This window comes from Cephus cinctus, unplaced genomic scaffold (genome assembly GCF_000341935.2).
Source record: "Cephus cinctus unplaced genomic scaffold, Ccin1 Ccin1_scaffold1474, whole genome shotgun sequence".
Lineage (NCBI taxonomy): Eukaryota > Metazoa > Arthropoda > Insecta > Hymenoptera > Cephidae > Cephus > Cephus cinctus.
The window spans coordinates 184,185-196,696 of NW_014333837.1; the positions used below are offsets into that span (position 1 = coordinate 184,185).

The window sequence follows — 12,512 nt, forward strand, 5'->3', positions numbered from 1 at the left end:
ATTTGCATCATAATTTGGATGAACTGATGGTTGTTCATGTACAACAATTATTGCCCATATAACTAATTATTGATCCTTCGTTATAATTTAGTGGAACATAATCAGAATCCTATCGGATAATAATGTATTTATTGAAAACCCGGCAGCATACTCATTACGTTATCATTGTAGCTTTGGCATCATTGTATGTTGCCTCTCGTAAGATCATACCGAGAGAAGCCGAATGTGTCCGAACATAGCCGAGCGAACGCGTGTTTTTGTATTTGCGGCGCGGCGCGGTGCACCGTGGGCCGTGCGAGCTAAAATGGCGGAAGCCGTGCTCGTCAAAGGCAAAGGCGCTTAAGGTGGTTGAACCAGACTGATCCAGGTTATAAACGGTTGCACAGAACGCTCGGTGTAGCCTCTATAGAACAGTGTAAACGGCCAGACGGCAAAATGCCTCGGCCTAAGCGCACAGTAAGTTCTTCTGTTGCAAGTTGTCATCTCGAAAAATCTGTGAGACGCGCTCGCCGACGTTTAGGCTGATTAAAGTACAAGAGTTGGTTGAAAATATTAAAGCGAATACTCGTGCAGCAGCATGAGAATCGGAGAAAGAGAAAGAGAGAGCGAGGTCGCGTTTAATCTTTTCGCTTTTCGCGGAGGTTTCACGGGTTCACGGTATTATTTCTCGTAAGTTTTTGTGTCTCGCCTTGTGATTTTTTCCAGTTGCAATTCGCTCTCGTGAGAAACTAGACGCGAAGCCGGGTGCGTCATACGTAACTTGTCATGGTGGGTTGTTCTTTTTCCCTTTGTTTTTTTTTTAAAATTATTTCTCTGCCCTCCGTCCCGCCGTATCTCTTATTTTACATTCTTCCTAGATTGACCACGAAAGACTACGGTTCAGTTAGGACAAACGCGCGCGCATGAGTTACCTTTGTGTTTTGGGCACATCCGACAGCGTTACAGCGAATAACCTAGAATTTTTATAGTATCTCGCGAAATATATAAATATGCAATTTTTTTAACTTCGACTCTGCATTTTCTTATCGTCGCCTTCAATCGAATCTTCATTTACATTTCCATTCTTATTTTATTTTGCCACTAATCTAAAAAAATCACTGTCGTGGTATTTTACTGATCTCACATACTTAATAATATGTTGTAATTTTCCATTCATATCGCTTTTTTTTTGTTACGTATTGTATTTCATGTGATTCAGATAAATGTCACTTATATACTTTCCTTATAATGTCACATGCTATTATTGTTACATGTCATTTCATGTTGATTTATTTTCTTACATGATTGTGTGAATTCTGTTTCTACATGTTTCTTATTTCTTTGTGTATATTTAAATATAAGTATGTACTTATTCAACTTACTTAGCATTGGCATATACTTTATAGCATATTACATTGTATCAGATCATAATTTTGTTGCAAAATTTTTGAGTGCTATACTATTTTCTGACTATCATGTTTTTCCTTTTGATGTCATTATTCTATTGATGTTTTTATCGACATTCATATCATGACAGTACAGGAATATCAATATCAATATCTGTTATGTAGGCAACTAGACGTTATAAAGATGCAATGAGTGATGACAGCAGTGGAAGTGACTTTGACGATGATGAGGATCCAGATAAAATTGAAGTGCCAGGTGAGAGAACTATTCCTTGGATTAGGTTCCTGCTTCAGAGCTATTAAACATATTGAAGCAAATATTTGTGTTATTATTAGGTGGAGGTAAAGATCTAGCAACAGCAGCAGGAATTGCTAATATTAAGGATGAGAAGCCACAACCTGACATGTTAGATCAAACTCCATTGATCAAGGGCCAAGGAGCTATCAATAGTAAGTATGACAACAGAATCTAGAAAGTAATGTTGTCCATGGTGTTAGGCTAATTTTTCAGCAATAATTCTATAATACATCAGAGAAACATTTCTTAAAACCATTTTGTGTGTGATGTTCGTAGTACTGAATCAGAAGCTGGGTGGGAAAATCCCTGGTGGTTTGGTTACAAAGACAGCATCTCCTGGGTATGAGATGGTACGCGTGGGAGGGTCTCAAGGTGGGCAACAGGGTTTCGTGAACCCAAACCCACTAGGACAAATGGGTCAGCTAGGTGCTGGTGGGCCTTATGGTTTACCACCAGCCCTGGCGAATCTTGCGAATTTTAATCCAACCACCTTTCTGCAGAGTAAGTCTAAGTCTGGTATGTGTCGCTCTCAGTTTTTTGCTTCCCCAACGAAATTCATTGGTAATTGAGTCCGACAGTGACAACAATCATATGATTAACAATCACATTTTTTAATTTTCTCTTAAAATATCGACACCTTGTGTGTAAATAATACATCGTTAACAATAATAAAATTATGGTACATTTATTCAATTGGCTTTTATCTATGCTAGCATTGTGTATTTTCTATTTTTCATGCACTGTTACTCTTTTGCTTTCTCGTATTCTATTGAATTTTTTTCTTTTTAAATTGTTTTCTCATGGATTTTATACTCTCATAGCTATGGAGATGGGAAACATGTTGAGCGGCTTCATGGGAATGGGTGGGATGAACCCATTTGTTCAGTTCCTGAGTCAGAATGGTCCACATCAAAACTGGCAATCTGGACTGTCCGGTACGTTTAATTACGTCAAAGTAATACGATTATGTTTTAGTACCTAAGATAAAATAACATCACCGATAGAAATTAACATTGTATTGGCAAATGGAAATCAACAATTTTCAAAAGAAGGTCTCCCCTTAAACAGGTAAAGCTGTATCGCAATTGTGGATGAATTCTGGTGATCCTAGTAAAATGAGCATGCAGCCAACATTGCCTGAAGAAGAGGAGGTCGATGACGAAGACATGGGTGTAGCTGAGACATACGCAGATTACATGCCAACGAAACGTATGAAAGTTTACTTTAATTCTGTTCGCCATTTTGGGGTTCGCAATGAGTTTTTCTTCTCGACAATAAACATACTTGTGTCTTGTCATCTTTACGCATTCACAGTGAAACTAGGCAAGAAACATCCTGACCCCGTAGTGGAAACTGCCTCATTATCGAGTGTCGAGCCAACAGATGTCTGGTACAAGTTGTCAATCCCGGAAGAGACGATACGTTCCGGTGCTCTTTCTGCACTTCAGCTCGAATCTATAACGTACACATCACAGCAGCATGAACACCTTTTACCTGATGGTACGCGAGCTGGATTTCTAATTGGGGATGGTGCTGGTGTCGGTAAGGGTAGGACCATTGCCGGTGTTATCTACGAAAACTACTTGAAAGGCAGAAAACGCGCCATTTGGGTTTCCGTATCGAATGATCTCAAATACGACGCCGAAAGAGATCTCAAGGACATAGGCGCCTCGAAGATCGAGGTAGGTGGAACATCTGGCAACTCTAAATTTAATTACGCGACTCTTTCGCTTTACATAGACAATGTGAACGCCAAAGTCCTTTTGAACTATTTAATGCGAATCAGGTACATCCACTGAACAAGTTCAAGTACGCCAAGATCTCATCAGCAGTGAACGGTAACGTTAAGAAGGGCGTAATCTTCAGCACGTATTCCGCACTGATTGGTGAATCATCGCAAAGCGGTGGAAAGTACAAGAGCCGCTTGAAGCAGCTACTTCAATGGTGCGGAGAGGATTTCGACGGGCTAATAGTGTTCGACGAGTGTCATCGCGCGAAAAATCTCTGCCCCACGGGCAGCTCAAAACCCACCAAGACCGGTTCGCAACCACTTGACAGTCCATTAGTAACTTCGTCTCGAAGATATCTGTCAGGAATCTTCTAACTCCTTTGCATAACACACTGTCGTCCAGGTCTGACGGTATTGGAACTTCAAAACAAGCTACCAAAATCGCGAGTGGTGTACGCGAGTGCCACCGGTGCGTCGGAACCAAGGAATATGGCCTACATGGTACGTCTTGGTATGTGGGGCGAGGGCACACCATTTCCGGAGTTTAACGACTTCATCGCGGCCGTGGAGAAACGTGGCGTCGGCGCCATGGAGATCGTCGCCATGGACATGAAACTTCGTGGAATGTACATCGCGCGGCAGCTCAGCTTCCATGGTGTAGCTTTCAAAATCGAGGAAGTACCGCTCAGCAAAGAGTTTACGAAGATCTACGATCATTCCGTTAGACTGGTGAGAGAGAACTCCTCTATAAAGATATAGCAAAGTAAAAATATAAATTTCTATCGTTTGGAAAGAGAAAATTGTTAAATTTAAATAGAATGTTCTTAAATAATCTATACAAAAATTCATACTCGTTTAGTGGGTAGAAGCGATGCAGAAATTTCAAGAAGCGGCGGAACTGATAGATGCCGAGAATCGTATGAAGAAGACGATGTGGGGTCAGTTTTGGTCGTCGCATCAGAGGTTCTTCAAGTACTTGTGTATCGCGGCTAAGGTTAAGCATGCTGTGGCCGTTGCCCGCGAAGCCGTTAAATGCGGAAAGTGCGTTGTCATTGGTCTCCAGTCAACGGGAGAGGCCAGAACTCTGGAGCAGCTCGAGCGCGACGATGGTGAACTTAGTGACTTCGTTTCCACGGCCAAGTAAATTTAACTTTTAAACCCTGCGTATCGATTGAATGACAACGTATAGGCGATAATGAAAAATAATGAATTTGGCATCTTGCAGGGGAGTGTTGCAAACATTGGTAGAAAAACATTTCCCAGCCCCTGACCGCAATAGGATACATCGGCTGCTTGGATTGGAACCACCTCGAACGTCTCTTGCTGATCTTGAAGGTGGTACTGAAACAGCGGGAGGTTCTGCCGGTGGCAGGAAGCGAAAGCCCATCCGACAAGCAGCGCAACGTGCCTCGAAGAAGGTGCGCGCCTGGTCTTCCGAGGAGGAGATCTCTGAGGAGGACCGAAACGGTGGACATAGCTCAGGATCCGAATTCAAATTAAGCGGTACCGAAAGCGAGGATGACAACCACACGGACGAAGAGAGTAACGTCAGCTCTGACTTCAATCCATTTTACAGCGACAGTGATTCCGACGCTGGTGAGTAGGGGGATCCGAGTCAGGGTGTTCTGTTGACCATCTTATATCTTGATTTTCATATTGATTAACGCCTCCTATCCGTAAGCAGCGCATCTTGAAAGGTTCACCTTCATAATATTTATATGTAAATATTACGCATGAACATAACGCAGATCCATGGGACAGGCGAAAGAAGAAAGGTGGAAAGAAACACAAGAAGCCGGCGAAGAAGAGGCTGAGCACGCAAGACAAAATTCAATCGATGCTCGCTCACAAGACCTCTACGAGTAGGAACAAGAGAAACGGGGATGCTGCCCACGGCGGTGCCGGTAACCAGAGTAATGCTGCCAGCATGATGGCACAGTCACAAACCTCACATGCACCGCCTCGCGACGCTATCGAGAGGGCCTGCAGCATGAAGGAGGAACTTCTTGCGCAAATAGAGATCCTGGGTGACAGATTGCCACCCAACACCCTGGATCAACTGATCGATGAACTCGGCGGTCCAGAAAACGTTGCCGAGATGACTGGTAGAAAGGGTCGCGTGGTACAAACTGAAGATGGTGCAATCCAGTACGAGTCCAGGTCAGAAGTCGATGTACCCCTGGAAACGCTCAACCTTACTGAGAAACAAAGGTACGTCAAGTGACAAGGTTATCGATGCAGGAAAAATCGTCAACTATGTGTTCTCGATTAATAGATTCATGGACGGCGAGAAGACCGTGGCGATCATATCGGAGGCGGCAAGCAGCGGTATTTCCCTGCAGAGCGATCGACGTGCACGTAACCAGATGCGTCGAGTTCACATTACCTTGGAATTACCCTGGAGCGCCGATAGGGCGATACAACAGTTTGGTAGGACGCACAGATCGAATCAGGTTAATGCTCCGGAATACATATTCCTGATCTCTGATCTCGCTGGTGAACGACGTTTCGCATCGATCGTCGCCAAGAGGCTAGAGAGTCTCGGTGCTTTGACCCACGGAGATCGTCGTGCTACCGAAACACGTGATTTGTCACAATTCAACATCGACAACAAGTATGGCAGAGCTGCCCTGGAAGCTACGATGAAAACGATAATGGGGTAGGTTTTTTTTTTAATTCTCAATCGTGACCCATTTGACATTCTTTCGTGCTTTGCGTATTACAGATACGAGCAACCATTGGTACCACCGCCGCAGGACTATCGTGGCGACTTCTTCAAGGACGTAGCAGACGCACTGGTGGGCGTAGGCCTGATATGTAATAGCGAGAACATGCCAGGTGTTCTGACACTAGACAAGGATTACAATAACATGTCCAAATTCCTTAATCGGATCCTTGGGATGCCCGTTGATCTACAGAATCGTTTATTCAAATACTTCACGGACACGTTGAATGCGATTGTCACTCAAGCCAAGAAGATGGGACGCTTCGACATGGGTATCTTGGACCTGGGTACATCTGGAGAGAATGTTCGAAGAGTGAGGCTCTATCGATTTCTGCGAAAACATGCGACAGGAATAGCTCCGACGGAATTGCACGTGGTGCACGTCGAGAGAGGTATGAGCTGGTCAGAAGCGATGGACAGATGGTCAGAATTAGCCGGATCCAAAGAAGGTTTCTACCTGAGTCATCAGATTCGTAATGGCAAGCAAACTGCTATTCTCGCGGTCGCCGTTGATGGTGGGAAGAAGAAAGCCGAGGGTAAAAAGGATCAACTGTACATGGTTTATAGGCCGAACACGGGTTTACAGCTGCGACAGGAAACCCTTGGTGAACTTGAGAAGAAGTACAAAAAAGTGACCTCTGAGGAAGCCGAGCCTCACTGGACGCAGCAATACGAGTCATCGGTTGACACGTGTTCGCACGCTTACTGGCGTGGCAATTGCAAAAATGCTACGCTAGGTATGGACTGTGAGGTTGGTCTACGTCGTCGTTCTTACAACGTCCTTGCCGGTTCTGTTTTGAGTGTCTGGAGTCGCGTAGAGAACGTCCTTGCAGCACGCTCTGGACACAACTCCAAGATGCAGGTTGTTCGTCTGCGAACTGGTGAGCCTTTCCCCTGTGCATTTACACGCTTTCTTTTATAATTCTACCCCCATCTATCTACCTTCCTCACAACGTTAAAAAAAAATGTTCAGAATTCCTAACCTAACCACCTCGATGGTATTATTCCCTTTTGATTATTGCAGACGAAGGCCTCAAAATCGTCGGCACCTTGATACCCAAGACTTGCATGGAGGCGTTGCGTCAAGCTCTCTCCGCCGACGCTGAAAAGACCGAGGAGCAAACATTCTGAAAGAACGATAGTCTTGGAGGTACGCCAATACAAATAATTAATTTAGCAGTCTTTACCCTGTTTATTCTATGTTCTTCAACGACACTTTACTTATCTTAGGTAAGGAAGGACCAAGACACGTAGCGCGAGAAGGTGTGGACGTACGACCAGGAGAACTATAGGTCAAAGCTTCGCCACTTGTTCGTCGTTTACACTTGTATCTCCGTCTACTATTACAATTACGCCCACGGTAGAGAATGAGACGAGAGAAGGAAAGAGAAGAAGAGAGCATGCCTAAGTGTGTGAACGTAACTCGTCGACCTTGTGAATTCGTAAAAAATCACCGATAATGGCATTACGATGTCGTAAGCTGGTGCACATTCTCGTTAAGGAAGTCACGGGCAGGGGACGAGAATGTCCGAAGAGCGTGATCTATCAAGAGGAACAAGAAACGGCAGATAGGAAAAGAAACTTAAGGGACGATTATAACGTAGTGATTGCCGTGTGACGTCGTTTACTTGTTTTCTTTATATATATATAATTATATATATATAATCGCGTTTATACGCCCTGCCAAACGACGACCCTTCGATACAGCTAGACGTAAATGAAACACAAGTCCAACCGGTCATTACTTTGAATTTAGTCTCAAATCGTCGCTAGTACGATCTTTCGAATGCTATAAGTTTGTCCAACATTAGAAAACCACCCTATATATTTAACGATAAGACTTATTTGCCAGAGATCGTTCAATAAATTAATTTAATTTAATTTAAATGACTATCGATGCGAGTTTCAAACTATTAAAAGTCGAGAGTGGCTTCTTTTTAATGATTGTCTCGCGTGCAATGTACGAAACATAAATGTAATACGTGAGGCGCCAACCTACATCCCTCTTTCCTCGTTACGCACTGTAGATCAATCGTGCATAGAGGGAGAAAAGGATAAACAGTAAGAAATTCTAGGATGCAGATGAACTTGACGATACGATGTATTGTGTCTATGTTGGTATCGAAATTAAAGAATTTTAGATAGTAATACCTTAAGGAGGCGCGAAGGACATGAATCCTTTGATCAGTACGACTGAAGATATTAGAAGAGAGAGAGAGAGAGAGAGAGAGACGTATGCAAAACTATTTAGAAATTAACGTGGGCTATGAATATATTTCATTCGTGGCTTCTTCGATGATCTGTCAGGTGGACCTTCCGACTATTAATGACTGTTGTTACAACTATCATAGGCTTCTACCATTCTAGTACTATATTACTTCTAACGCTACTGCTGTCACCACCACTACTATCATCGCTATTACTACTACTATTTCTGCTGCTAATTACTGCTACAAAACTATACTACTACTACTACTACTACTACCACCATTACTATTATATACTACTGTTACTATGATTAACTAATACATTACTACTATCACTATCATTGTCGAGGATCATGTCATCAATGCTACCTAAAGTTAAATCGAGACTAAATTGGATGTTGGAAATCCTTCGATTTATTGTCTTATTTAATTTTTTAGAAGCATCAAATTTATTGATCCTCGGGGATGCTGCTGCTTCGATTACTATTAATATTAACATATAGAACATAGACTCGCCTGACACACATGATATATTTATATTCGACAAAGCATTAAGTATAGTAGTCATACGCTCCTCGTGTGTATATTGAATAGATGTTTGTTCGTTTGTGCCGAGTATTCGAAGAGTATCTATCGAGCGCGAAGGATTTTATGTTATTATTCGACGAAGCATCCTCATTATTTTTTCACGATCATTTTTCTTCCACGATAATCGTGTTTTATGTACTGCAGGCAGAGATATCGTTTGAAACTTAAAAAAATTTGCTTTTGTTTTGATAAGAGAAAAGAAGATTAAACTGACGAGGAGGAAGAAGGAAGAAGAGAAATACGATTCGAACGATATTCTTTATTTGTCCTACCTTTATTAAGTTGTTATTGCACGAAACGAAATTTTTAGGATTTTCTTACTTTTGCGAAACTTATTTCTTTGTTTAATGTGTGTGTGACTCAAGAGTTTGGTGGCAAAACAGGACTCTTAGAACATATCTGTTTAAATAGAATGACGTATTACTAATTCTATTCTCGATACCATTTTGAGGAAATCTTACTTGAAAATAAAAGTAAAAGATGGAATGTGCTAGGAGGACATTCAATCTTACGGCCTGAATTTATACGAATTTCAAAAGTGGTATTGTCGATCATGCTCTAAAGAGCTGTAATGATTTGGGCCAATGCGTTCGTCATGTTACATATAGGGTCGTTCAAGAGGCACTATATCGCAAGAAGTTGGTTTCATCATAGAAATCATGAAAATTTCATTTAGTGCGCTTCATTCGAATGACCTGTATATACTACATGTACGCGCGCTATGCTATGTGAAATTTCTGTTAAAATGTAAGATCAGATAAGCCCTGTGTGAAACTGGAGTCAAAAATACATGTGCGTGTACGCGCATTCAACCTCTGTATCCTGTGTAAACTGGAGATACGACCAATGGGACAAGAATTAAAGAAATGCCTTCAGTCATTGTAGTTTATATTTATTAAAATAATCGGTCACTGCTGGGTCATCAATGCTCCAGGTATATATATATCCTTCCGATTTTCTATAATACAATTTTACAAAATTAAAGAGAAAAAAGAAGAAACGGGAATAATCATTCACTTTATCTAAATATCTGTACGTATGATTTCTGTTCCCCTGTGCCAGTCCTATGTACGCTTACTCATTGTGTGATTTATATCTCTATATCAATCACTTTGCGCCTGCCTTGGTTTTTAGTATAACTGAAAGTAACTGGGCACTTTCTTCAGAAAAGTTTGTTTATGCTGACAGCATTCAAATTGAATATGAAATATTAATGGAAAGCGTACAGCAACAAGAGAAACGTGCAAAATCCGACGAGAAGGCCGATTATCAAAGAATCTCTTCGCTTTCGTAAGTTTATCCTTTGCAGTAGACTGTTTACTGCTGGAAATCTGTTCGATATGTCATTAAAACGCGTCTGAATTCTCTTAAATGCTTGACGTTGTGACATAAGATGATCTCTTGTTTCTACGGCTATGCTTATCTGGTCATTGATCAGACGATCGGAACTGTGAACAAATAATATTTGAGATTAATAATTTTATTATTAAATGAATCATAGAATGTAAATTTTGTTTTCTTACTTGTGAATATGCTGACTTTCCTTTAAATACATGTCTCTTCTGTTTAGGCCACTGGCACTCTTGTAGCTACTATAATTCAGAGAAAAAAGAAGATATGTAGTAAGTTACCATCTGTGAAGTTATATTAAGTAGTTTTTAAAAATTTTAAACAGAGCTATGCTTCCTCATACTCAATTTCCTTGCGAACACTGCCCAAAAGGTCCTCTCTGTCTTTTCTAGCTGTGAAGTTATTTTGTGTCTTGTTAAACTCAAGCTTGTAATCTTTCAGTATTTCTCTATGACGTTGCATCGTGTGTAGCATGGCTGCTCCACTTGGTTTTACTTCACTCATACCATCATTTATCGTTGTAAGCTGCAATAAATATAAATAAATCGAAACGTATTCACTGTACTTCTAACAGAGTATAGATAAAGTTTGCTTACTTTAGCAAGTAAAGCCTCAATTTCTGAAGCCATATTTTCAAAGACATGTTCCTCGTCCAAGAGAGGTACTGTTTCTGAACTAGCATGACCTTGACCAGTGTTTACACCCAACTTACTGAAAGCTACGAGCTTTGCATCGATTTCATTTTCCAAATGTCTTGCCTGCTTTCTCAAGTCTGCAGCATCAGTTAATTTAAAGGTTACCAACCGTTAAAACTTGTTAATACAGAGTCAGAGTGAGTTATATTTTTTGACACTATTCAGAACATTATAATCTAGAATACATGTTTTGGAAACATAGTGTTAACAATCGGAATAATCGAAACAAAATAAAATGACGGAACAAAAGTATCATCAGTTTGTCAAATTCGTGGATGTCTCAACGTGTACATAAAATTATCTGTATCTACGTTCGTATTTAAACACCATCATATTCTAATAATAAAAGTGTTATAATAAAACTTATATTATTTAATGAATGAACGCATAATTTAGTAGGAAAAATAGCGCTTATTCACTTCACTATAGATCAAATTTCCGACTGTTTCTCAGAGAATAGTTTGACGTGGAAAAATATACCTTCCCAACCTACTGCACCTAACGCACTCGCCATATTTTCGTTGTTGAACTACACAATTACTCGACCTGAGCAGCAACTACTCACAAAATCAGAATAGCGCCAGTAATCACCAGCAACAGTAAAACTGACGTTAAACGCGCTGCGAAATATAGGTGATAACTTTCGGCTAGTTTCGGCAACCTTCGGATATTTTCGAACATGATCTCCAACATAGAAGAAAAATATTTAGAAGCAAGACGATCTACGTCGCAGAGAACCAATGAGCTGCTGCCCGAAGATTCCACCATTGTTGCCGCGTAATTTGAAACAAGGCGCAGAGTTTTAACTGTTGAAAATTGCCGTAACAAATATTATTTCTAATTAAAATTAATTTCATCCCTCTGAATATTTTATAGAGCCCTGAAAAGTGAAATAAATAGTAAATTTATAATTATGGTTATATTTAAATTATGTGAATAATTAAATTATTTAAATATTCACCGCGAGTCCTTTCCTATTACAACTAAATACAGCATGTTTCATTAAAAAGTGATACTCTATGTCGATTCACAAATAAATAATGTATTTTAAGAAAATAAACAATGAATTGTCACAGAATGAAAAAAATATACATTGTGAAAAATAATAAATGCTTTAGATTAGTATGAGCAACTCGGGAAATAATAATAAACTTCGGAGGGAACAGGATATATTTAAACATATTTTTAGGATTTTGTATAATTATATTTAGTATTACTTATTTTATCATTATTTTTCCGTCTATTTTTATTTCTTAGCTCTACCAATTTAAAATTAAAATTTCGGAGATCAGGAATCACACTTTTTTTATTCTCCGTTCTATTATTGCAACTTTTCACTGCACACGACGGCATTGTTATTGAAATTGTTGCCATTATTATGCACAATACAAATCTCAGCATACATTTCGCATACGCTCAGGATTAGATTATGAGGGGTTATGGGATGTTACACATATCACGATATAAACATAGAACACTGAAAAATGGCGGAATCTTCGGGCTGCGCAGAAGTGGTCGAAAATGTGTCCATGAAC

At 40.3% G+C, this 12,512-nt stretch overlaps 2 protein-coding genes across 8 annotated transcripts; one reads left to right on the top strand and one right to left on the bottom strand.

Annotated features, from left to right (window-relative positions):
* The first annotated feature begins 275 nt into the window (after positions 1-275).
* Positions 276-9,811, top strand: LOC107273177 (protein strawberry notch). Of its 7 annotated transcripts, none has more exons than XM_015751087.2 (16): positions 276-456; positions 1,551-1,641; positions 1,722-1,835; positions 1,960-2,199; positions 2,505-2,618; positions 2,752-2,892; positions 2,998-3,365; positions 3,470-3,722; positions 3,816-4,141; positions 4,272-4,552; positions 4,638-5,008; positions 5,161-5,623; positions 5,688-6,071; positions 6,138-7,018; positions 7,162-7,287; positions 7,368-9,811. In XM_015751087.2, the coding sequence occupies exons 1-15, from the start codon at positions 436-438 to the stop codon at positions 7,266-7,268; spliced, it is 4,155 nt and encodes a 1,384-aa protein (XP_015606573.1). In that variant the 5' UTR covers positions 276-435; the 3' UTR covers positions 7,269-7,287; positions 7,368-9,811. The 7 variants fall into 7 exon arrangements, with proteins under 7 accessions (XP_015606573.1, XP_015606574.1, XP_024946232.1 ...); XM_015751088.2 differs by having other exon boundaries at positions 1,960-2,184; XM_025090464.1 differs by lacking the exon at positions 276-456 and adding an exon at positions 531-669.
* A 148-nt stretch (positions 9,812-9,959) lies between these two features.
* Positions 9,960-11,670, bottom strand: LOC107273179 (Golgi SNAP receptor complex member 1). Its single transcript, XM_015751112.2, has 5 exons — positions 11,458-11,670; positions 10,879-11,054; positions 10,626-10,807; positions 10,456-10,524; positions 9,960-10,380 (listed from the first exon to the last, which is right to left on the bottom strand). Exons 1-5 carry the CDS (start codon positions 11,489-11,491, stop codon positions 10,143-10,145), a joined length of 699 nt encoding a protein of 232 aa, XP_015606598.1. The 5' UTR covers positions 11,492-11,670; the 3' UTR covers positions 9,960-10,142.
* Positions 11,671-12,512: the final 842 nt, after the last annotated feature.

What these genes read in the sequence shown, in the direction of transcription:
- LOC107273177 (XM_015751087.2), top strand. Translation starts at nt 436, where the DNA reads ATGCCTCGGCCTAAGCGCACA. An exon ending in TAGGCGCCTCGAAGATCGAG is followed by an intron (nt 3,366 to 3,469) that starts GTAGGTGGAACA and finishes AATGCGAATCAG; the next exon opens with GTACATCCACTGAACAAGTT. An exon ending in GGTTGTTCGTCTGCGAACTG is followed by an intron (nt 7,019 to 7,161) that starts GTGAGCCTTTCC and finishes TGATTATTGCAG; the next exon opens with ACGAAGGCCTCAAAATCGTC.
- LOC107273179 (XM_015751112.2), bottom strand. Translation starts at nt 11,491, where the DNA reads ATGGCGAGTGCGTTAGGTGCAGTAGGTTGGGAAG. An exon ending in TTGAGGCTTTACTTGCTAAA is followed by an intron (nt 10,808 to 10,878) that starts GTAAGCAAACTT and finishes TATTTATTGCAG; the next exon opens with CTTACAACGATAAATGATGG. An exon ending in AGTGTTCGCAAGGAAATTGA is followed by an intron (nt 10,525 to 10,625) that starts GTATGAGGAAGC and finishes TCTGAATTATAG; the next exon opens with TAGCTACAAGAGTGCCAGTG.